The sequence below is a fragment of the Notamacropus eugenii genome, chromosome 2, assembly GCF_028372415.1.
Source record: "Notamacropus eugenii isolate mMacEug1 chromosome 2, mMacEug1.pri_v2, whole genome shotgun sequence".
Lineage (NCBI taxonomy): Eukaryota > Metazoa > Chordata > Mammalia > Diprotodontia > Macropodidae > Notamacropus > Notamacropus eugenii.
This window is the reverse complement of record NC_092873.1, coordinates 485438738-485464984: the sequence shown is the minus strand read 5'-3', so window position 1 is coordinate 485464984 and position 26247 is coordinate 485438738. Positions and strand designations below refer to the sequence as shown.

General features: G+C 41.8%; 1 protein-coding gene across 2 annotated transcripts; it reads left to right on the top strand.

Moving 5' to 3' along the window:
* Positions 1-10291: 10291 nt before the first annotated feature.
* LOC140529854 (low affinity immunoglobulin gamma Fc region receptor II-like) lies at positions 10292-24330 on the top strand. Of its 2 annotated transcripts, XM_072648825.1 has the most exons (7): positions 10292-11588; positions 14194-14214; positions 16418-16672; positions 18388-18642; positions 19880-19990; positions 22231-22262; positions 22413-24330. In XM_072648825.1, exons 1-7 carry the CDS (start codon positions 11513-11515, stop codon positions 22500-22502), a joined length of 840 nt encoding a protein of 279 aa, XP_072504926.1. In that variant the 5' UTR covers positions 10292-11512; the 3' UTR covers positions 22503-24330. The 2 variants fall into 2 exon arrangements, with proteins under 2 accessions (XP_072504926.1, XP_072504927.1); XM_072648826.1 differs by lacking the exon at positions 19880-19990 and having other exon boundaries at positions 22413-22704.
* Positions 24331-26247: the final 1917 nt, after the last annotated feature.

The following is a 26247-nucleotide window of genomic DNA, read 5'->3' as shown; positions in this document are numbered from 1 at the left end:
AATGATCTCAGGGAGATAATAACTGTAACTGGAGAGAATGCACCAGAGTGGGGGCTTGAACTTAAAGTTTCAGAGAAAAACCCATTGCCCCTCAGAAATACCCTGTCTGGGGCAGGGGTGGGGAACTTGCGTTCTCAAGACCACATGTGGCAGAACATTCGTTCTGTGACGTTTAGATTCCATTGAAGAGCCACACTTGAGGTCCTAGATGGTCACCTGTAGCCTTGAGGCTGCAGATTCTCCACCCCTAGTCTGGGGCAATGACAGATTAAGTCATTTGTGAACCATCAGTTGGTATATAACATAGGAAGGACTTGAACATGTGTCTTCCTTCCTATTTTTTTCCCCTAGTGACAAATAAAACAAGCCTAATTCCTCTTCTAAATATGTCTATCTTTCTTCATTCTTCTGGAAGTCACAGTGCTGATCTGTCAGCAGAAAGTAAATTGTGTCCCTTGGGCCTGTCCAGTAGAGTTGGTTTTTTCCCCTCAAAGTGTGACTTCTGAGCCAAGAAAAGAATCCACACTTGCCACACAGTTGACCAAAATTATTTATTGGCAAAGTTACTTGATGGGAATGTATACACTTCACCCAAGTTTTGGCCTCCAGATTCTTGAATACACTGGGGTCCTTGGGAACACAGAAATTGCTTTAGGTAGGTGACTGGGGTGATGGGGTCAATAGTTTTAATAAGGCTAATAGTTTTTAGTCAGTACTGCAGTTCAATGGCCACTTTGGAGGATTTTTCTCTGCCTTTAATTGGTAGTTCACAAACCCACGTCTGGTGAATTATCTCTCAGTCTACCAGTTCTCTATATGTCCTAAAAATATGAGTTAGAAAAAGTGATAGTTCTGAGCTGATCAGCTTTTCCCCATTACAGTCCTAATTATAGGCAAGCATTCAGGAGAGTTTTAGTAAAGGGCCAAGCCTTACAGAATTCTCCAGTGGGGCCTCTCAGACAAAAGCAAGCTGTTCAAGAATATTATGCACAAGCTAATCAGGGCATAAAGTACACTCAGGTTAGGTGAGACGTTCTAATCAAGCACCATGTGCCTTGGGGTGGAAGTCTTATCTGGAGCAGATATGAGACAAAGAATAAGAAAGGGGCAAGTCTAGAAATGGTAAGGCAAGGGGTAAGGCCTATGAGTTGGGGAATGTGCTGAATCTGGAAACTGGGACAGTCTGTTGAAAATATGTGACAAAGGACAGCAATGGCTTGTCCCTGGACTTCCACATTTATAAGGACAGAACTTTTTTCTTTTTGCTCTGCATGAACTTTGAATGGGGCCTACACCTAGCATAGGCAAGTTCACTGCCATCACTTGAACCCTATGAGTTGTTTCTCACCAGCTCAGCAATTTAGGGCTGTTGTTGCCCCCAGGAGCTCCAAGAAATGCAGCCTCACTTCTGCAATTCTGCTACACTCCAAGGTCACAGCAGTCTGATCCCCTGCCCTAGACCTTGGGTTTTTACTGGATGGGGAATGAACAGCCCACCCTGCCCAGATCAAAATATATGCTATACCTGTCTAAGACTTACTAAGAGTCTCCTGGCATCCCTAGCTTCTTTCAGGTCCCAGAGAAAAATCTCTTTTCTACAAGAGAGCTCTACTAATAGACTCTTCAGGTTCTCCAGTTACCCCAGGCTACCTTGGGTAGCACCCTCCCCCTGGAGCCTACATTGTCTGGGCAGATGTTTGTAGGCAGAAGGAGCCTCCCTTATGTCCCTGACATTTCACTACATAGACAATTCAGCCCTGCTTCTGTCTTTCTAACTCTGATACCTCTTCCCCAAGGGACCTTATAAGGAAGTGGTCTTGCCAGAAAACACTCCCTAGTGGGGACCGATGTAGCAATCACAGGGTCCTACTCAGATAGTCAGCAGGGGGACAAGAGGAACAGAAACCAAACAAGCCTCAGGTTAGGACAGCGATTCTCCAAGTGTGATCCAGGGACCACAATATTAAAAAAAAAATTAATAAAAACATTATAATTTATGTAAAAGAAAGCCAACAGGAAAGATAGTCATTTGAAGTTGGATGGGAATGGTGAATATGGTTAAATTTTACAAAAAGATCAAGGAACATGAGACAAGATAAGGTGAAAGATTAGTTATTGGTGAGCTTGGAATAAGCCATTTCAATAGAGAGGCAAGGGTGAAAAATGTTTCACAAGAGAGTAAATGGATGGTGAGGAATTAAGTATAGATAGCTCTTTCAAGAAGTCTGGTAGTTAAGGGAAGGAGCTAGACATTGAGTTATCTTCAGTATAATTGAAAAGTCAAGGGGAGATTTTTTTAGCATATAGGAGAGCTAAGCATCTTATAACTAGAAGGAAAGGACAAGATCGATGGTGTAAGAAAGTCAGTGAAGATGATGAAAGATGATGAGAGGGAAACAATGCAAGAGCAGATATTAATGGACAAAGACTGAGAAAAGGCAGAAGAAGGTCATATCAACAGTATAATCAGGCAGTAAAGAGGAGAAAGATATTTTCCTTAAAGACAGAAGAAAAGCAAGAGAGGATGGGTGAAGACAGACATTCTAAGATGAAGAGAAGGGAAGGTGAGGGACCTCATGGCAAATCACCTCAATCTTAACATTAATGTAAGGTCTGTAGTCATCTGCGAAGAATGAAGGAGGTGAAGGGTGAGATTGGTAATTTGAGAAGAAGGCAAATGATTTGGAATAGCCACTATGGGAATCTGATAAAGAAGTTGCTTGTGTGGAGTCATATAATAGACATGTCAATGAGGTTGATAAGAATAAGAATAGTCAAGGAGATAAGGATCATAGAATCATACAGTTTCAGAGCTAAAGGGCTTAAGTGGGCATTCAAGCCACATTTTCTCAGATGAACCCATTTTATAACACGCACACACAAATACGTTATGAACATTTATGTTATAAACATACCCACATATATGTATATATATATACATCATATAAGAAAAGGGGTAATCCAGACTCTGCTTAAAGATTTCCAGTGAAATTTGAACTCATGAAGACAAGTCTTCCTAACTCCAAGGCCAATGCTCTGTTCATTGCATCAGGTTCCTGAGGCCAGATTTGAACTCATGAAGAAGAATCTTCCTGGTTCTAAGTCTAGTGTTCTATTCACAGCCCCCTCTAGTTGTCCCCTTTTGTATCTGACCCTGACTGCAATAGGGAGCCACTGGAAATCATTGACTAGAGGGTGACATGGTCAGACATTTGCTTTAGGAATTTGGTACAGGATGGATGACATATTGGATTGAGGAGAGAAAAATTGAGGCAGGCAGACCTACCAGGAGGATATTGCAAAGGTCCAGCAGTGAGGAGATAAGGGCTCACACGAGGGTGGTGACAGTATCAGAACAGAGAAGGGGAAATATTGGAGGAAAAATTGTTCTTGGTTCTCCCCTCCTGGACCAAGGAGACTCCATGACAGCTTTTCTGGAACTCGGAGAGAATTATCATGAGCATTTTCTGCCCTGAGATAAGCATTCTCACTTCCTTCAAGTGATTCTTATTTGACAGATAGTTGAGACCCTTCACACAACCCTTCTGGTTGCCTCCTCTGAACACCGTAGCTTGTCAATGTCTTCCCTAAAATGCAATAGTCTGGATGTGTTCTGAGCAGGGCAGAGTACACTGGGCTACTACCTCCTTTTCTGAGACCTTATTTCTCTCTTAAAGCAACACAAAATCATATAATTGGAGTTTTTTTTTTATTGGATGTTATATTACATTTTGTTACTTCTTTCAAATTTGTACTCCATCAAAACATCCTGGTATGTTTCAGGTAAAATACTACCTCATAATGCTTCCCTTTTTTTCTACTTATGAAACTGATTTTTTTTAACCCAAGGGAAGGACTTTACTTTTACTCCTATTAATCTTCCTCTAATTTTCAGCCCAGTGCTCTAGTCGTTATTGTATAAATTGCTTTCTTGGCTCCATTCATTTCACTCTGCATCAGATCATACAAATCTCCTCAGGTTTCTTGGAAAATAGCCACTTTATCATTTTTTTATAACACAATAGTATTCCATCACATTTATAAACTCCATGTTCAACCATTCTCCAATCAATGGGTACTTTCTAAGTTTCCCATTCTTTGCCAGTTCAAAAAGAGCTATTTTCATATATCCTTAGAGTTTGTTTTGCTTAAGACTAATCCTTGTCTTCATATTTTTTTCTAATTTCTCCTTACCCTACTTTCCCATTGAGTAAAACGCATTTCTGTACTCAGCAGCATGTATGTATTCTTGATCATTTGACCCATTCGGATGAGAGTGAGGTTTAAATATCAGCCATTTCCCCTCCCCCTTCCTCCTAGCTTGTATAGACTTCTACATGCACAGTATGATTTTGTGAGATCATTTTCCCTAACCTTCCTCTCCCTTTCCTCCCCTAGGATAGTCTTCTTCACCTCCCATCTTCTTTTAAGATCATCAAGACATAGCAGAATCATTCTCAGACCTTCTGTTCAGTTAGAGTCTTTGACCCTTCATGGAGATAGGATTCAGAGAAATCACACGTATTATCTCCCTACAATAGAATATAAACAATTTAGCCTTTTAAAAATCCTTTATCATTGTATGTTCATGTTTATTTTTTTATGTTTCTTTTAATTCAAGTGTTTGAGCTTCAAAATTTCTTCCGCAGCTCAGGTCTTTTTATCAGCAATGCTTGGAAGTCTTCTATCTTATTACAGATTTTTTTTCCTGTAGGACTATACTCAGTTTTGCTGAGTAAGTTCTTCTTGGCCATAGACCTATATCCTTTGCCTTTCAGAGTGCTGTATTCTAAGCTCTCTGCTTATTTATGATGATGACTTCCAAATTATGATTGATTCTTTGGCACTTTAATTCTTTCTTTCTGCTTTCAGTATTTTATTTCTTTCACCTGAACTCTCTGGATTTTGGCTGTAATGTTCCTGAGAGTTCTCATTTTGAGATTTCTTTTAGGAGGTAATCAATGAACTTGTCTGTTTTCACCTTATCCTATAATTCCAAGACACCTTGGAAGTTTTATTTTTAATTTTTTTTGAATTGTGATGATGACTTTTTTTTAAGTCATGATATTCAGGTTGTCAAATGATTCTTAAATTTTTTCCTACTTGCTCTGTTTTAGAGGTAAGTTGTTTTTTCTATGAAATACCTTCTATTTTTAAACATTTTTGACTGCTTAATATTTATTTTTGCATCATGGAGTCATTGGTTTCTATTTGTTGCATTCTAACTTTCAGGGAATATATTGCTTTAGCAAGCTTTTGTGCCTCTTGTATCAAGCTGTTAATTCTTTTTCCAGTTCCTTCTTTTATAACTCATTAATTTTACACTTTTTCCTCCAGTACTCTCACTTCATTTATAAAAAATTTGTTAACTCTTTCAAGAAACTCTTGTTTCATCACTTCCAGGGATTCCAGCTGAATTTGTGCCTGAGCTGTGTTTTCCTTTGAGACTTTGCTTATAGCTGTTTTGGAGTCATTCTCTTCTGAGTTTTGTGTCTTCTCTGCCTTTTATGGTGGGGTTTTTTTGTTGTTGTTAGCTCACTCTTCCAGCCTACTTTCTGATTTCAGAAAGGCCATGCTCTTTACACTTCTATAGGAAAGATCTAGGTTGGTCTTGATCTTTTATTGGTTTATTAGCTGTGGGGATATTCCCTGCTTTCTGGGACAGCTCAGGCTAGGGACCTGCAAGCTTTCCTGTTCTCAAAGAGGTATGATCCAGGGAAAAGTTTGATTTACTGTTCCCTTGGTCTGAGCCTTACAAGTTCTTGACCTTGGTTTGGATCTGAGCAACAGTAGACTGCTGCCTTACTCAAACTCTATGAGCCAACTGGAAAGCTCTGCTGGTTCAGAGTGACAGAAGTATAAGCTTTCTTTTGGTCTCATGTTCCTGCCTTTGTCCTTTCTCTGCAGGCTTCAAATGGGGATAGAAGATAGAACTGAGAGCCCACTTCACTCTTGAGGTCCTTGTCCTTTCTTCCAAACTAGCTTCTTTCTAGGCACACAGCCCTGAACTTGCAATTTCTTCCTACCCTGGATTGTTACACTCAGGTGCAGGCCCTCTCCCCTCCCTGCCCTGGGTCTGTGATCAACAAAGCTGCCAGTAGACACTTATTCCAGTATGGGTCTAAGTCCTTATCTTGCTTTTGGGCCCAGTCCTTGGGCTCTGGACTGCTTGGTTCCTGGCCAGACTCCATTCCTAGTGTCAGCAGACCACTCTGCCTGTCTCACTATGCCAAACTAGGCTGAAGAAGTAACTCACTGATTTTTCTTGGCTTTCCTGAGTGGGATTCAGTCTGTCAGATTTTCTAGATCTGGTTGGAGGAGTTTGAATTGGGAGTGAGAGGGAGTGCTCTCTGTACTTACTACATCATCTTGGCTCCACACTCATTTTTCCTTTTTTTCCATAGAAATATGGACAACATTAGTGAGTTCACTAATAAGAGAACAGCATAATGAGGAAACTCCTTCTACAATATAGGTTAGTATCTTCTCTGCAATTTATAGTCTGAGAAAGTTGTCCAGAACATTGAGAGTTTAAGTAACTTGCCCAGGGTCAAAACCATTCTATGTCAGAAAAAGGACTCAAACCCAAGTCTACCTGGCTATGAGGCCACTTCTCAAGTCCCTACACCAGAGGGATCAGACACAAAGCCTGAGGGCCACCTGCAATTCACAACACTCCTGAGTGTTACCCAAATCAGATTAGCATGTAATTGGGAAATTTTACAAAAGAAATAAAAATACAATAAAACATAGATAACGTTGCCTTCGAAAATTAGGTCATTATGTGACCCGAAGGGATCTTTATGTATGACTCAGGGGTCCCCTGTTTCTATGTGAGTTTAACACCACTACAATACACCACACGACACCATCTCTCTGTCCTTCAATATAGTTTTTAAAAAGCCAACAGAATCCAGAGTGTTCTCTTTTTGTTGTCCTTAACTTTCCATGCCAGCCTCAACTCATTCTGCGCATTAGTCTTCATACCGTTTTTATAGGACTATGACATGCTCTTGTTTGCTGTCTCTCTATCCTCATCTCCTAATACAATGCATAGTATATAATAGGTGCTTACTGACTGATAAATTGATGGACTCCAAGTTACTAACCCTTGCCTCCTGCTTCTCTGTCATCTGTTGTCTAGTATTTTATTTTTCCCCAGTTACATGTAAAAACAATTATTTAACATTCCTTTTTAAAATTTGTAATTCCATATTCTCTTGCTTCTTCCCTCCCCCTCCACCATTGAGAAGACAAGCCATTCAACATAGTTTATACGTGTGTACTCATGAAAAACATTTTTATAACAGTCATGTTTTGAAAGAAAACATAGACAAAAAACTTTCCAGAAAAATAAAGAAAGCAAAAAAAGGTGTGTTTCAGTCTGTATTCAGACATCATCATTTTATTGGGAATGAATAGCATTTTTCACTACAAGTCTTTCAGAACTGTCAGATAATTGTATTGCTAAGAATAGCTGTCATTCACAGCTGATCATCTTACAATACTGCTGTTACTTTGTACACAGCACATTTCACTTTGTGTCAGCTTCTATAATTCCTCCCAGGTTTTCCTGAGAGCATCCTGATCATCATTTCTTATAGCACAACAGTATTCCATCATAATCACATACCACAATTTGTTCAGCCATTTCTCTACTGATGAGCATCCCCTCACAATTTCTAATTCTTTGACATCAGAAAAGAGTTGCTATAAATATTTTTGTAAGTATAAGTCCTTTTCATTTTTGTTTTTAATCTCTTTTGGGATACAGGCCTAGTAGTGGTATTGCTAGGTCAAAAGGTATGCATGGTTTTATAGCCCTTTGGGCATAGTTCCAAATTATAGAATGATTGAATCAGTTTGCAAGTCTACCAACAAGGCATTAATGTCTCAGTTCTCCTATATCCCTTTCAACATTAGTCATTTTCCTTTCTGTTCCATTATCCAATCTAATAGGTATGATGGAGTGCCTCAGAATTGTTTTAATTTGCATGTCTCCCATCAATAGTGAGTTAGAGCATTTTTTCACATCACTGTAGACTGTTTTAATTACCCCATCTGAAAACGTTCATATCTTTTGATCATTTATCAATTGGGTAATCACTCTCGTTTTTATAAATTTGACTCACATCTCTATATGTTTGAGAAATGAAGCCTTTATCAGAGAAACTTGCTCCAATTTTTTTTTTACAATTATGATTGTCTACTGTATTTCTCTACCCTTTTTATTTTATTCTCTCTCTCCTTTCACCCTGTCCATCTTCAAAAGTCTTTTGCTTCCGACTACCTTCTCCCCTAGTCTGCTTTCCCTTCTATCACCCCTTCATCCCTTTCCCCTCCTACTTTCCTATAGGTTAAGTTAGATTTCTATACCCAATTGAGTGTGTATATTATTCTTTCCTTGAACCACTTCTGAGGAGAGTAAGATTCACCCACTCTCCCTTTCCTCCACCCTCTTTCCTTCCACTGTAAAAACTTTTTCTTGCTTATTTTAAGTGAGATAATTTACCCTGTTCTACCTCTCCCTTTCCCTTTCTCCCAGTTCATTTCTCTCACCCCTTAATTTTATTTTTAGCTATCATCAATTCATATTAAACTCACACCTGTGCTTGTGTATATATATATATGTTCCTTCTGACATCCCTAATAATGAGAAAGTTCTTATGAGATGCAAGTATCATCTTCTCATGCAGGAATATAAATAATTTAACCTTATTAAGTTCTTTATGATTTCCCTTTCTTGTTTACCTTTTTATGTTTCTCTTGAGTCTTGTATTGGTAAGTAAAATTTTCTATTTAGCTCTGGTCTTTTCATTAAGAATGCTTCAAAATCCTCTATTTCATTGAATATTCATTTCTTCCTCCTGAAGGATTATACTCAGTTTTGCGGGGTAGTTGATTCTTGGTTGTAATCCTAGATCCTTTGCCCTCCAGAATATCTTATTCCAAGTCCTCTGATTCTTTAATGTAGAAGCTTCTAAATCTTATGTTATACTAAACATGGCTCCACAATACTTTAATTGCTTCTTTCCAGATGTGTGAAATATTTTCTCCTTGACCTAGGCACTCTGGAATTTCTCTATAATATTCCTGGGAGTTTTCATTTTGGGATCTCTTTCAGGAGGTGATTGATGGATTCTTTCCATCTCTATTTTATCTTCTGGTTCTAGAATATCAGGGCAGTTTTTTTTTTAAATTATTTCTTGAAAAATGATGTCTAGATTCTTTTTCTGTTATGTTTTTCAGGTAGTTAAATAATTTTAAGTTATCTTTCCTTGATATATTTTCCAGGTCAGTTGTTTTTCCAATAAGATAGTTCATATTTTCTTCTATTTTTTCATTCTTTTGGTTTTGCTTTATTATTTTTTGATTTGTCATAAAGTCATTAGCTTCTATTTTCTCAATTCTTATTTTTTTCAATTCTTGTTTTTCTTGGAGGTTTTGGATGTAGGAGCTTTGACTTTATTATTTTCTTCTAAGTGAGTGTTTTAATCTTCCTTGTTACCATAGTAACTTTCTATGGCCAGAAGTTTTTTTCTCTTGTTTGTTTATTTTCCCAGTCTATTAATTGACTTTTAACTTTTCATTAAAGTAGGGCTCTGGTTCCAAGGTGGAGATGCACTGACCCAAGCTTTAGGAGTTTTATGTATCTGTTTTCAAAGATACTTCTAGGGACCTATAAATTTTCAATTCTTCTATGAAGGGATGTTTGCTATTCTCCTGTCTGGTGCTCTGAACTGTGAGTGACCACAAGCACCGTTTTCTGCCACTCCACTGGACCCACAAGGTCTGTTGTGTTAGTGTTCCTCTTTACCCTGGGACTACCACCCAGGACTGGATCCAAATATGGGCAAAACAACAGAGTCCTTCCTCAGTGCTAGCAAAGAGACCTCTGCAATCTTCTTCTTGTTCAACTTCCTTACCATCTGTGGACTGAGAGCTCTGTAAGCAGCTACTGCCACTGCTGATTCAGCTGGGGTTTGGGGGAGAGCTCAGGTGAGTCCCTGCCTTTACTCCACCATCTTGGCTCTGCCTCCTGTACACATCTTCCAAAAAATCTAACTTGGTTAGGAAGTTGCCTGTACATCTGTATTTTCTGTCATTCAGACACTTCACCTATTTTCCTCTTCCTTGGAATTATTTTTCTTTGTGCCTTTAGAATTCCATTCCTTTTCTTTCTTTCTTTCTTTTTTGAGACTTTTTTTTAGATCTTATCTTCTCCATACTGGAAATACAAAGGTCCAATCCCAATAATGAGCAGCCTGGGAGCTTCAACTTTCTCTTTTTTTTTTTTCTGACCTGTTCTCATTCATCCTCCTTAGGCAGCCTGGTGATCCTCCACTCCCAGAGAGACAGTGCAAACACAACACACACTTGGCTTTAAACTTACTGCAACTCAGAATTCAAAATGGATCTCCAATCTCAGCACTCCCTCCCCCAATATGGAGTACTGAAGCAAGCACCACCCCATCCATCCAGTCTAAAGAGCTTCCCATCTCACCCCACCTCCTGACTTTCCCTGGAGTATTTTGTCCTATTATTATGGATAACATAATTATGGGCAACCTCAAGTCGCTATTTCTAGCACCAAGAACTCAGATTCAGTGGTATAATGGACAGAGAGAATGGGTTCTGATACTTCATAGGTCTCTGGCCATGGGCAAATCACTCAGCTTATTTGAGCTCCTGCTTGTCCTACCAAATGGAATAATATATACACCATATGTCATAGGATAGTCATAAGAAAAGTGCTGTGTAAACATGTTATTATTATGGCATATCAGGGAACTCCAGGTAAAAGTACTTTTCATATTTCTCCATTCTCTCTCTGAATAAGGATTGGAGTCTGGGGTAGGTCCTTTGAATAATCAACAGCTGGCATTTACATACAGCTTTGAGGTTGACAAATAACTTTAAATGTATTATCACATTCCATTCTCACAACAACATATTAAGGTAGGTAGGGAGAATATTATGATCCCAAAAACATACATATGTATGTACATACATACATATTCTCTCTGTGTCTCTCTCTGTCTCTGTCTCTGTCTCTATCTCTCTGTCTCTCCCTCTCCTCGCCACACATATCTGTGATCCATACACACACACACACACACACACACACACTTCTATTTCCAGTGCAGCTTGCAGCTTGGGTTCTACTGAGGCAAGTTCAGGGTAGTTTGTTTGCTATGCAGTAGATTTCTCTGAATTTAGAGTTGTGTAATGATTTAGCTCCAGCTGTGTGGGTTCAGGGCCAGGAAACCCTGCATTCCACTGGTAAAAGAGGGAGGAGCACAAAGAAGGGGGAGTTCAGTGGGAGGAGAGTCAGGGAAAGGGCCAGAGGGGAGGAGATTCTGAAGTAGAAGGCCCATGTTCATTTCCTCTTTTAGAAGACGTGTTTACTTGTCCTCTGGAGTGGACGTGCTGGGGTTGTTGGGACGGGTGTGTGCTGCTATTTTCTGAATCTGTGCCGCTTGGAGTCCACTCCTGACCTCCTGTGCCTGTCATGGGGGGACTGTGGAGACCCCAGCCTATCATGTCCACCAGCTCTGTGCTGCTGTGGGTAACACTCTTGTGTCTAGGTGAGTCTGAGCTTAATGCAGCAGAAAATGGGGGTGCAAAGACAAAGGGCCAATTCTAACTCGGGAATTGTTTAGGGATCTAACTTGAGAGAAAAGCATGAGTGGAGAAGATGGAAAGAAGATGGAGATGGAGGTGGGAAGGAGCTAAACATAACCAGTTCCTTAAAATCAGGATAGAGGGCAGATGTTAAAGTTGCTGGTCAATCCCATGCCAACAATGCTGATTCTTAAAGCCAGCTCTTCTGTGGGTATCCTCTCCTGATCAGGCACCTGGTAGTTTTTCTTTCTCCCAGCTATTGTAGCCTTCTCTTTGAGATCATGACCCTCTCTGTGGTATAAGTAGTTCATAACAACTCAGTGTCAGACAGGCATCTCCAGGATGTTTCTATTTTAATAACCACAGAGGAATCAAATTGCTTCGGTCAAGGGGTGGATGAGGGTGCTTCTCCCTCTGTGGCTCAAATCATGAAAGTTTGCTCCCCTTCCCATGTCTAAAGCTGACTTTCCTTGTTAAGGGAAGGGAAGTGTTTATCCGAGGAACCCGGGAATAAGGAAAACCCTAATTTCAGTAATTCAGTAGCAGCAGATTGTGAATCTTGAAGAATTAAGAGAATTGTGTTTATTTCTTTCAGATGCATAGACACTGTCTGGCATTAAGGGTGCTGGTGAGATAGGAAGCGTACATAGGCTGTCCCTCAAAAGTGTTAGTGCACTTTTAAACTCTAAGCTGTGGCCTTGGATCAAAGGTTTAGAGTTGGAAGAAACCTTAGTGGCCACTTGGATGTCTCCCATTCTTTCCCCATTTTTTAAATGAAAAAATAAAATCAATCAAAAAACAAAGGCCAAAGAAGGTAAATGATTTGCCCAAGCTTGCCAAGGTAGGAGAACCTTCATTTTGCACTCAGGTCCTCTGACTTCAAAACCTCTATGCCTCTAATTTTGGGGCAAATTCCTCTTTTTCTCCTTTTTTCTGTGGGGGGAGTCATCTCCAGATCAAATTTTAAATTTAGATGAGATATACTGACTGTGGATCTCCTACCCCACCAAGGTCAAACCTGCCCACAGTAAATCACTCCTCTCCACTCCCCCCAAATGTTATACAGCTCATACTGGTATCCAGACAGATCCCAATAGCTCTTAGTTCTGTTAAGTCACCTATTGAGTCTACTTAGTGACCTGGGGGACTCCAGGATCTAATAGGACATAAGCAGAGAAATCCCTAGACTTGATAATGAGCAGTGCTTTGTTGTGAAAATGAGGGAAAGGCTGGAATAGAATTTGTAGAGGACCCGAGATGCCATTGAGTCCAGTACTCCTGTTTTACAGTTAGCTAGGGAGGGCTCATTATCTCACCCAAGTAAGTAAACGACAGAGCCCATGTTCCATAAACACTTGGTAAATGAAGGGACTTTCTTTCTTGAAAACACACTGCCATGTCTCCTGAATCTCAGACCAGTTCCTCTGTCAAATACATTGGATGTCTGCAGCAACAGTTTTCAATCTGTTGCTGGGGAGATGTTTTTCTCAAGCATCCTCTTCTGTCTTTCTTTCTATATGGGGGGAAAGTTTTGTCTTTCTCTCTGTACAATCTATGAATATCTAAATATCCCTGGCCTTATTCCCTTGTTCAGGCAAGGATCCAATTCTGCCTTTGAACTAATAAAAGCAGCTAGCATTTAAATGGCATTTTAAGGTTTGTAAAGGGTTTTACATGGATTATCTCATGTGACCTTTATAACACCCCTATGATGTAAGTGTTGTTATTGACCCCATCTTACAGATGAGTAAACTGAGGCAGACAGTATTAAGAGACTTACCCACACAACTAGTTAAGCATCTGAGGTCTAGTTCTGAGCTCAGGTCTTCCTGCCTAGGCCCAGTGCTCTATCCATTGCACTACCTGGTTAAACTGTGACTATTCTCCAATCCTAAGCTAACATGCAGCCCCCATGGTCTCTCTTAGTTCTTAAGAATCATAGCCAGTAATATGGAAATAGGTTTTACATGATTTCACATGTATAATTGATATCACATTTCTTGCTTCTCAATGAGTAGATGAGAGATGGACAGGAAGGAGAGAAATTGGAACTCAAAAATTTTTAAAAAGTTAAAAATGAGTAAATAACAAATAAAAAGACAAACAAAAACAAAAAAAGAAGAAAAAGCACAGCCAGATATAGCCAGTCCCTTAGAGATTCTCCTTTGTTTGTCTTTCTCCCTGTTCATGAGCACTCTTAGATTGCTTCCTACTCTTAAAAAAGGGTTTAATTCAATAAAGTCATTCACACTGAGGAGGAAAGATGTTTGTACTTTGAAAGGGAACAAAACATTAAGCCACAGCAAGGTCTCCAACTGTGGCATTTCAAGTGTCACTGAGCAGACTGTAGGTTATTTTCTTATTTGGTTGGAGAGGGGATTTCCAGTGCCCCTGGAATCCTTCTGACTCCAGGGACTCCAGGCAGCTCTGAGGCACACTGGGGAAAGATTTCACAGCAGGCTTCTTTGGGTCCCTAGTCTGACTAGTGAGAGTTCCACGCTGGAGTTGCCCAGCTGGGCACCTCGGTTCCCTGAACTGATCTAATCCCTGCTTTCTGGTCTCTTGCAGCTCCTGCCATCAGGAGTAATGGTAAGTTCTATATTCAGTTTTGGCCTCTCTTTTTTTAACAATCCCTTTCTCCTCCCCCCTTCCTGAACATCCATATCAGTGCCATATGGGACTTATCAGTACATGCAGGACAGTAACTCCTATTGACTGGAGTCTTGAGCCCACCTCATTAAGGGAAGAGTGAGACTTTAGGGTCAGTAAAGAAGCAACTGTCACTTAGAACTCTTCTCCTAGTACCTTCCAACCAAAACTGCTTGTTTCACTTTCTACTGCTAGAGACTCAACCCTCTTCCTCAGGAACCTGGTTTTTTTAGATGATTCAGTCGTGGCCAACTCTCCTTCTCTAATGTATCCTCATTTTATGAATGGGGAACTGAGATAAATAAGGGTTAAGTGACTCACTCATGGAAACACAGCAAGTAACTGTCTAAGCCTTTCTGATTGCAGGCCCAGTGCTCTACCCAAGAAATTTGTTTTTCAGTCACAGAATCCATAGGATGCATATACCTTCTAAAAAGAGCTAGTCTGCGCAGGTGTGTCCTCATGTTTCTCTGTGTTTGAGGGAATTATTATTATCTTTGTGAACCCATTTGGGGTTTTCTTGGCTGAAATACTAGACTGGTTTGCACTTCCTTCTCTAGCTCACTTAACAGATGAAGAAACTGAGGCAACAGAATTATAAGGCTTTCCCAGGGTCACACAGCTAGTAAGTATTTGAGGAAGGATTTGAACTCAGGTCTTCTTGACATCTATAAACTGCCCCACCTAGCTGCCCTTCTGGTTTGAGCAGTGTTTATGTGTATATTCCATTTCTTCTGTATCCACGGGCTTGTGCATGTGTTTCACTACCAGCTCCATTGAAAGAAAAATCTGCTATTTACTATCTACTAATAACAAATTGCTACCAAATAACAATTTGACCTTGTTATTTAACTGCTCCAAGCCTCAGTTTTCTCATCTGTAAAATGAGCCAGTTGGACTCACTAGATAATCTCTATGGTCCTTTTCAGCCCTTAAGATTTAAATCTTATGATTTAGGATCAAATGAGAGAATGTGTGGACAATGTTTAGCACGCTACTTGGCACACAGTAGGCACTTAGTAATTACTAATTTCCCATTCCCACTCCTCATGTCATGTCTGGATTCCTTATGTCTGTGGTTGCTCTGAGGTTATCAACATATTGATGGGTCATGGATCAGAGTGGGAGGGGTCATCTAGTCCAGTTGTCTCATTTTGCAGGTGAGGAAACTGAGTCCAAGAAAGGTTAGCTGAGTAGCCCAAGGTCACACAACTAGTAAATGGCTAAACTAGAATTTGAACCCAAGATCCCTGAATCCAAAGCTAGTTTCTCCTGCCCCAAGTGATGTCTAAATGTCTGTGTATGTGCTGTGTGGGTCATGTCAAATCAAGTCAACAAGTATTTATTAAGTGTCCATGATGTCTCAGAAACTAATGATTGTTGGGATACAAAGAAAGGCAAACACAATCCCCTCTCCCAAGGAGCTCACAGTCTGTGGGTGCTACTGTCTACACCATCTTGAGCATATGTACTGTGCATTGTACATGTGTCTATATCTGTTATGCTTAGATCTTGAGTCTCTGTAATATGTCATTTGGGAACATTGGAGGAGGAGGGATTGGGGGCAGACACTCAGATCCATTGATGAGGCTAGCAGGTAGTAGGGGCTGGGGTTCCTGGCCTTGGAATGGAGGCAAATGTGACTCTCTCTCTTCCTGCAGGAAGAGCGCTTCCTCAATAAATGGATCCCTATCCTTCCCACAGAACAAAACTGATCCCAGAACTTTTCAGGGTTTCCCCTAGATTTTGGAGACTGATCTTCCAGATCATTCAGTCTGCCTTTCCCTGAAATGGGTTCCCTCTGAGAAGAAGATGAGAGCTCTTGGGGTGTTCTGGTTTTTGGTTATTATTCTTATGTTTGTTTGTTTGCTTTTTACCAATCAAATGGGACCCAAGGAATCCCTAGGGAGCTGCCCACCCGTCTGGAAAAGGCCCTGTAGCTTCATGACTCAGTGTGGCATCAATGTGTGAGAAAACTGCCACCAGCAGCTGACCCAGCTCTGACCTTTTGTCTCCTCCACAGCCCTCTAAATATGCTCCATTCTGTTCTCTGTGCCTGTCTCTGGTGTCCTCCCTTCACATCTGGAATCTGATGCCTCCTTGGGGACTCCTTTTCTTCATTCCCCTCTCCTCTACCCATCAGGTCCCCCAAGGGCAGTACTGACCCTGGAGCCCCCATGGTTCAATGTGCTTCGAGGGGACAATGTGACTTTCACTTGTGAAGGGTTCCAGACCCCTGGAAAGGAATCCATTGAATGGTTCCACAATGGGTCAGCTCTCCCCATCCACCAGGACTCCTACTTCATCCCAGCTGTCAACACAGAGGATGGTGGGGAATACCAGTGTCGGACAGAACACACAGCCCTCAGCAGCCCTGTGAAACTACAGGTGTTTAGTGGTAAGTGAAGCAAGGAGCCTGGGGTAAGACGGAGGGGGAGGGGAGGGTTGAAATCTGCTTACAGTACAGCCTGGAAAGGGACATATCCTGTTTATTGGCAGAACTAATATGCCAATGCAAGTGGATGGGAGAGTTCCTGAGAAATTCACAAGGTATTTTAATTCTCCTTTTCACTGCTGCCCTTCCTGAGGTGCAAGTTTAGCTTGTCTTGTTCTCAGTTTTTCTCACTGACTCTATTTTCACGACTCATTTCTGCCAGGAAATTTCCTGAACTCCCTCCCCCACCTGCAAGTGACCAGGAGACAAGGGACCTACATTAAATCAATCAAGAAGTCCTTATTAAAGGCCTCCCATGTACTAAGCCCTGGAAATATAAGTATAGAGAATGAGACAATCCCATGTCTCAAATAGCTTACCTTCTAAGGGGGGGGGTAATAAGTACATGTAATGTATATTTACACGTATACACGTATATTATTTATACTATATATATACATACATACAACATACTGTACAATTTACATGTACAAATGAAGACAGGGAATTTTGGAAGGAAGGGTACTAGCAATTAAGAGGACCAGGAAAGGCTTCATGCACTAATATATTGCCTGAGCTGTGTCTTATAGGAAGAGAGGGACTTTATGAGGAGAAGGTAAAGAGGGACTGCATTCCAGGCATAGGCAATATGACTCAATATAGAAAGGGGCAGCAGAAAAGCCTGGAGTGGGGAGCTGAAGGTAGCATGAGAGGAAGAGAGAGAAGGACTGGGTGCTGAAATCCAAGGGAGGGAAGAGTCATGTCCAATGAAGCTGGCTAAATTATAAAGGCCTTTTGAAGCTAACAAAGGAATTTGCATTTTTTTCCTAGAGGCAATGGGGAGCCACTGGAGTTGGTTGAGCAGTATAGTCCCATGGTCAGTTCACCATGCTCTACTAGCATCCCCTGTGGGTTGAGGATTAGGGCTCCAGATTATAAATGACCTCATACTCTCTAAAACGTTTAGGTCTCTGCCTAGTTCTTTAGTTCCTCCCAAGTTGCCTCCATGTTTGTCTTATTGCACATTCTCCCCATTTCTTGGGCTCTTATGTGTGCTGAATGATTATTTAAGGAGGACTAGTACCTCTGGTGTGAGGGTTTGCTAGATCCATCTCTGCGCTGCTCATCCACCTTTAGTGTCTATTTGACTTCAATTCTCCCTCTTGGCAGATGGACTAATGAGGTGGAGAGTAACCAACTAGCCACAAACCCATTGACAAGTTAGTGGGGCATCTGCCCCAAGTATGTGAAGACTTCTGCCAGTACAGAGGGCAGATAAGAACATCTTATTCCAATGGCCATGGGCTGAAGCAGGCACTGTGGTGTGCTTAGAGCTTGGTCAGACAGCAAAGATGCCAGGATCTTTCACTTCATCCTGGGCCTTTGCTTGCCATTCTAATTTTTGTCTTAGCACTGGATTTTAATGACTCTGGAAGAGTGAATCTGATGAGTTTGTGCAAACCCCCTTCCCCCCCTTAACTCCAGTACACCCTTGAGCCAAGACATCAAGGACAAACAACAAAGGACATTCTCATGCCCTCAACTGGCAGTTGGAATCATTGCTCATGATGAAGTTTGCTTTTCTTTCTCTTTGGAGATGGCAGGAAGTCTTAGATGGCCCAAGGCTCTAGGTCCAACTGAAATGTCCTGAGCCAGTGGCCTCTGTGTTTGTCTTTCAGATTGGCTGCTACTCCAAGTAGAAAGATTAGAATTCATGGAAGGTGACACGATGATCCTGAGGTGCCACAGTTGGAGAAACAAACCACTGCACAAAGTCATATACTACCAGAATAACATTGCCTTAAAGTATGAATTTCAGAGTTTCGACTACGTTGTCTCCAAAGTGAACTATACTCACAGTGGATCTTACTTCTGTACAGGGGTCACGGGGCAAACTTCCCATGCATCTGCAACTGTGGTGATCACTGTCCAAGGTAAGGAGACTTGGCCAAGGCATTGAGAGGAAAAGACAGACATCTAGGACTGAGCTTATGTGGTTCTTAAGGGGTGGACAAGGAAATGCTAGAAAGAGAAAATAGGAATAATTGACATTTAGATGGCATTTCTAGGTTTATGAAGCATTCATTGAATCTCCACCAAAAAACCCCACCCACATGCATTATTATTTGTTATTATATGTTATTATTATTTTAGAGGTAATAAATTGAGACTGAGACAGATGTGACATCCCTATGATAACATAGCAGCAGGACCTGAATGTGGGTCTTCCTTATTCCAAGCCCACCCTTTATACTATGCCATACCACCACTCTCAGTAATTCCAGTCCAGGCAAAGAGCTTTGGAGAGTCATGGCAGTCTCACTTTGTGGAGACCAGGTCAGATGGGCAGGGTTTTTAGCAGTCCTAACCAGAGGTTCAGTTTCTCCATGCTCACCTCCTTTGGAAACCACAGCTCCCAAGTGATAAGCTTTAAGAAGAAAGCTTTTCAACAATTTTTCAGCTGACCCCAGAATACCAACGGAACCCCCTAAGTAGGGGGAGATGGTCATCCACGTACAAAATTTATAAAGTACTCTTAGAACCCCACAACCTATCCACTGTCATCTCCCAGGCCATCTCCTTCAAGATAGTTCTGTATCCAGGCAGAGACTGTGTAAGCCTGCACACATGGCCCCTCCCTGGAAGAGAGGCCTGAGGAGTGTCCTTTTCTTCTGGCTCTAGGGCCCCATCTGCCAGGTTATGAGTGAAGGCCTCCATCAGTAGAGTGAAGGAGACTGGATCAAGTCAACAAAAAATATACAAGCATTTATTAAGTGTCAGGCCCCATACTATTTTTAGTTCTCTAGACACAAAGAAAGAAAAAAATTGTCTCTGACTTTAAGGAGTTTACAGTCTGATGGGGAAAATAACATCCAAGCAACTCTGTATAATCCAAAATATATAGATCAATTGAAGCTCATCTCAGAGGGAAGATAGTAGAATTAAGGGGGATTGGGAAAGGCTTCTTGTAGAAGGTGGGCTTGGAGCTGAGACTAAAAGAAGGCAAGAAATCTGGGAAGCTGAGACTAGGAGGATGTTTGACTACTAAAGATAAGGGAGAAGTAAACGGGAAGCCTGAGGCAAGGCTAATTTAACAATAATGGAGGGTAGGGAGAGGGTGGGGGATAGACAAGAAGTGTGTATCTTGAGATCTCTCTCTTCCAAGATCAGGAGGGAAGGTGAGCCCCGTGAATGCAATCGCAATAATACTGGTCCTTGTGGTTGTGGTCACTATAATTGCTGTTGTTCTCCTGTATTACTACAAGCGACACAAAAAGTCAGGTATGTGATTCCCCTTGGTTTCTTATATAATAGGCTCTCTTCTTGGCCAAGATCCCTACTCTATCCTTCCTCAGAGATCCAGAGATCCAGAGATTAGTAACGTTTTTTCCACAACCTAAAGAATCCCCTGCCATATACATAATTAGCACTGTGGAATTCTTTAACACAACAGGGAAGTTCTTTTACCCCACAGATGCTGAAATAGGAAGCTGACAGACAATGTTTTACCCATCTAAAAAAAAATTAATTTGTCATGTAAATTGGTGGAGAAACAAAGATATAAGAGAAAAAGTAAGAAACAGAGAGATAGAAATAAAAATAGTCATTAAGAGACACTAAGATCTAAACTGAGGGGCCTCTGAGACACACCCCTAACTATTCCACTTAGTTATCAACATTCTTGTCTCTTTGGACAATCCTCTAGATTTACTAATGTCCACTTTCTTTTCCTTGGGGTGGGATTATCCCAACTGGATTCTTCAAGGTGCCCTTAGGCTGGACAGGCTGTGTGTGGGGGGGTGGAAATGGGAAAGCAATGCTTGAAATTTCATAGGATCACAGATTTAGAGCAGGAAGGGACCTTCTAGGTCATCTGACAAAATTTCCTGACTTTACAGATGAGGAATTGGGGGTCCAGAAAGGTTAAGCAGCCTGTCTGGGGTCACTCAAATATGAAGGGGCAGAGTCAGAACAACAGTAGTGCTCCAACTTCTAATCTGGCCTCTTTTCAACACTCTTGGCTGCCTTTCTCTTTCTCCCCATGCTTCCAAACAGACTTCCTTGAATAACCTGAGTGCTATATGAAGGGACCTCAGTGATTTGGAGCCAAACTTTCAGGGAAGGTGGGAGCCTTAGACTCTCCTGGAAGCAGGATAGGGAAGGGGTGGGTGGTGATAGTGGCTCAGGTACTGTTGGGTCTTGGACACAGATATCTTTCCACATGAGATGAAGATTGCTGCTTCCCCACCTAGTCCACCACTTCTCCTGTCCTGAGATCTAGAATACAATAATCCCAAGGCCTTCATAATTATTTCCTTCCTACCGTCTCATAAAGTATCTCATTGGGTGGTGTGTGGCAGCTTTAAGGCTGTGTCTGTTTCTCCTTGAATCAACCTCTTTCCCCTGTCCATGGTCCTGAGTTTTATGACTGTCCCATTGTCCCTCCCCCATGTGTCCTGCCTTAGCTCTCCCAGACAGCCCTAAACATAGGAAACAAGGAGAGTCTCCCAGAGGAATCAAGTAAGTACAGGTGGCTCTCTCATTGCTGTCCCAGTATATGTTGGGACACAGACAGTGTATACTGCAAGGTGAACTGGAGGCTGAAGAAAAGCAGGCTTGTGGAAGCTCAGTAGAGTTGCAAGGAGGTCAGAAGCTCAACTCTTGGCCAGCTTTGTAGGATAACTAGGACAACATTGGAGATGTGGAAAAGTGGAGATGTTACATGGCAAAGCCTACACAACCAGGAGTTCAGGACAGTGCTTCTCAGAAAAGGGAGTGAGGGATATCTAGAGCTAGGAAAAGCCTCTCAGAAGCACCATGAGGTCTGTAGTGCAGGGAAGGGAGATAATACCCAATAATCCTGTGAGTTAAGGAGTATAAGTATTATTATCACCATTTTACAGATGAAGTGAGATTCAAAAGGATCATATGATCTGCCCAAGATCCTAATATCATAGGATCATAGAATTAGAGATGAAAAAGACCTCAGAGATCATTTAGTCTAACGCCCCTCATTTTACAGAAGAGGAAACAGGCCCTTAGATCTTAAGTGACTTGATGAAAGGCACACAGGTGGCAGAACTCTGCTTTGACTCCAAATCTGCTTTGACTCCTTTCCACTGCATTGTATGCAGCTTTTAAGTGGTGACAGCAGGATTCAAATCCAGATCTTCTGGGTTCAAATCCAGTGTCATTAGTAGAAGATGATTATGTTCAGCTGAGAAGGGTGAAGAGTGAGGGCTGTGGAGTGGAGATGTGCTGCAGACCCAGCAGCAGCTTTGGGGCCAGGAGGTAGGGCTGGCTCAGGGAAGGAGTCTGGCCACCTTCTCTGGGATTTCAGAAAGGGACTGAGGATGGGGCAGGCTGGGATCTTTTTTTTTAAGTTGTAGAAGATTGGGCTTTACTTTATAGCTCCTGTCTTATCTATACAAATAGCAGCAACTGCACCAGTATCTCTAACACTTTACAAATCCTTTGATGTAGCAATATTTGGCCCTGACAAGTTTTCTTTTCATTCACAGTCCACACTCCAGGAGAGACAGAAAGGATTGAGGTAAGTGTGGTGCCTTAACTTCCTCCCCACACACTCTACCCCATACTACTTTCCCCTTCCTTAGTGGACTCCTATGTTTCTCTCTTGTTCCTTCTCTTCTGCTCTTCATCCCACTTCCCCAATTCTTCCTCATCTCTCTGTTTTCTCTAGGTGGAGAATTCGATGTCTTATTCACTTCTAAAGCACACAGACAATCCCGAGGAAGAAGCATCAGGACGCTCAACTTACCAGAATCACTAATAATTATAACCACCCCTATCCCTCCCTCAGTGGCCCTGACCGGTTTGTTCCCACAAGCACCAGGTTGAGGGATCTGGTGGACCTAAGGCTGGAGACCAGCTGCTTCCTGAGCCAACTTTGCCATTCCAGGAAAATGGATTTGAAAATCCCTTTTGCAGTTGTCTGCATGAATCCTAAATTGCTTTTAAAGACTTGAAGACAACTTACTGTCAGTGTTTACACTGCCTATCTATGCTGCCAACATCTACTCAACCCAAATGACTTCCTACCTTGAATCACTCTCCATCAGTACTTTGGACAATCCAAAATATCTGGGTCCCTTTAGAGGAATTGCTCTGCTCCCTCCTGACACTGCTGCCTCCCTAGGGCAGGCCTTGGCTGTAGAGGCAGTTTTCTTTCCATAGGTGTTGGGGTGGAGGTAGGAGGTGGCTGAGCATGGCTCCCCTTAGGTCAGGATGATCTACAGGTGATGAAATAGGGTATCTCTGCCACCAATCTCCTTGTCCCACCCCTAAATAATTCTTGTTTTGTGTTAAATGGAAGGTCCTGGGGCAGAAGGCAGTGGGCCTCAGGCACCTATTTAGCCACAGTCTGCTTTTGAAAAGTCTGGTGCTTTATGGAAACCTCTCTGGTTTTCACATTAGTCCTCTCTGGCTGTGTTCTCCCTTGAAGCATCTAGGAAGCCTCAAGAGGAGAAGATGCCCCTGAACTATCGCATCAGATCCATTGATGCCATAGGAACCAGTGTAGAGTCCTTGGTGCTAAAGGTTTTGGGGCTCAATGTGAATCTGGCTTGTAGTGAGCAGGAGGTAGGTAAGGCATGCAGGGAATTAGGAAAGAGTATCTGGGCAAGGGGTCAGGGAATGTCACTTGTAATCACTCCTTTCCAGGCAGGCATTGTTCCCCTGGGAGGAGGGAATCTCAGTGCTGCTGTTCTGGTTGGGGCCCAATCTCTTTTCCCAGGGTAGGTGGAGTGGGGTGGGGGAGGGGTATCAAAGGCACCTTGGGATGAGAGGTGGCATGGTGCTGTAGAAGGAATACTGAAGCTGAAGGCAGAGAGCCCGAGTTTGAACCGTGCCTCTTCTACTTACTAGGAATATGATGGTGGATAAATCAGCTCACTTTGCTTGGCCTCAGTTTTCCCATCTCCCAAAAGATGAGGTTTTACCAGATGACCTCAATTCAATTCAATAATGCTCATTAAGCATTTGCTGTGTATCTCTGGCACTTACTGTCTATCAGGATGCTATTATCTCTGACTTGCTAATACATGGACAGCACTTCTTTCCTTCTCTCACTCATTTCCCCAGTCTCTCCATGGGGTGAGGTGAAGGATATACATTCTGTATCCTCTGAATGCATGTTGAATTAGTGAAAGTGATTTTTATTAAGCCTTCTTGACTTCATATTCTTAATTTGTTTTAGTGTCTTTTCAATCAAGTTCTGAAGTCATACTGTGATACCTTAGACAAGTCACTTAGCTGACGTTTATAAAGTACCTTACGGTTTGCAAAATATTTTGCATATATGGTATCACTTGATACTAAAAATAATGGTTTTGATTCCTCTTTTACAGATGGGAAATCGAAGGTCTATGATTTGCCCACATTCATGATAAGCTAATAAGTGTCAGAGGCAAGATTCCAACCTAAACTTCTCCTTCCAATAAATCCAGCTCTTTTTCCATCAGTTTCCAATGGTGCCACTCAGGACTTTGGTTTACTCATCTGTAAAATGAGGGGTGTTGAACTATACAATGGCTAGCGTTTCTTTCAGCTCTAACATTCTGTGATCCTACCTATAATAAAGCATTGATATTAGCTCATAAGCCAGTCCAGGACTCTTCTCTGTTAGGTGAGTGCTGAGGGCCTCCTGGTGGGCAAGGGGCTTTTGTCTTCAACAACAGAAAGAAGCTAGGCCTCATGATGCAATGGGATATAGAGCAAGGCTTCTTTAATTTGGGGGTCTGTGACCCTGGGTGGGGAAAACATCTATTTTCACTAACCTGTAGTGAATGAATGAACTGTAGCAAGTCCTTGAGTTATTTTTTAAAAACATGATGCTGAAAAGGGATTCATTGTCTTCACCAGACTACTGAAGGGGTCCATCACATGCAAAGGGGTAAAGAACTCCTTAGAAAAGAGGAGCAGAGGTAAAAAACTGACTTTCTGCACTGAGCTGCATTTCATTTTTCTACTCAATGGAGAGTATCCTTGGGGTTGGCTCAAGCTGTGCCTTGATTTTTTGGATAAAATGAACTGTGATGAAAAAAGAAAAGGAGCACATGTAGACCCAAATCCTTGGGTTTCTGTTTCTCACAGGCTCAACCCCTCGGGATTCCCTAGGACAGAGGACAGAGGGGTTGTTTCTTCTGTCCCCTTCCCTCACCTTTCACACAGTCATCATCCCTGTCATTCCTCTATGTAGAGAGCAACATTTGAGGTGAGGTTTAAATGACTGCTAGTCTATGCTGCTGCCTAGAGGGAGCAGGGGGTAATGTCAGTGACAATGGGGAGCTCTCTAGCTGAATCCAATTTAAGGAAAGTGTGAGGTGAGTAGCTCTACTTCTCCAGCTAGGACATGAGAATGTGTAGCTGCCCACAAGACCGATCTGTGTGGTCTTAGGTACTACATGAAAATAATCTTGCTGTGCCCAGTATCTGGGGCCTCCGTGTCTGACCCTACAGCCTGTCTCTTCACCTGAATCATAGTATGAACTCTATGCTTTGCCAAATTTGGGGTCATGACATTTTAAGTGTAGCTAAAGTAAGATGAGGGATTCCAAGGGGCAGTAAAAGGAGGACAGAGCACCGTCACAAGACACAGCGAGCCTAAGGGCAGAGTCAGCAGGGAGGAAGTCAAGCAAGCCAGCTTTATTGAGGGGAAACACTCATTCATAATTAGAGGGTCAGTCAGGAAGGATAGAAATAAGTCAGGCTTCATCGGCATTCCAGATGGAAGTGAGGGGGAAGGGTGCCAAGAAGGGGAAAGGCTGGTGGGTTTTTATAGGGTTCTCATCTGGGTAATACAGGACCAGGAATTAGGTAAAGAGAAGGGGAGCCTGGACTTGGAAACTGGTGAAGATTCAGGCTCTAGGAGAGTGGGTCTGAGGAATTGGCCTCTAGTGGATATTCAAATTGCCCCGGGAAAAGGAGGTTTTATTTTGGGGGCACAGAGGCTTTTGGGGTCTTTACATAAGGCCTGGGCTTGAATCTCCACTTTGCTGCTTACTAATCTTTACGACCTTGGGCCAATCATTTAACTGCTTTGGACTTGAATTCCACATTTCTAAGGTAGGAGGGAGTACGGTCGGACTAGATGATCTCTAAGGTCCTGTCTAATTCTGTAAAGAGCACTTCTATTTTTTCTGTTGTATTGCAGTTGTATTTATTTTATTAAACATGCCTTATTTTTTTGCTTTTATTTTTTAATTAATTCATCTATGTTTAACTTACAACATTCAGTTTCACAAGCTTGTGAGTTCCAAATTTTTTTCCCTCCCCAAGACAGCATGCAATCTGATATATATTCTGTCTCTCCTTGTCTTTCTCTCTCCATATATGTATTATACATATAACATATACATATATATGTATGTATGTACATTCACATTAAACATTTCCGCATTAGTCATATTGCAAAGAATTAGAACCAATGGAATGGACTACAAGAAAGAAGAAACGAAACAAAGAGAGAGAGCAAATAGCATGTGAAGCCCACTTCTGATCTGAACGTTGTCTCCTGT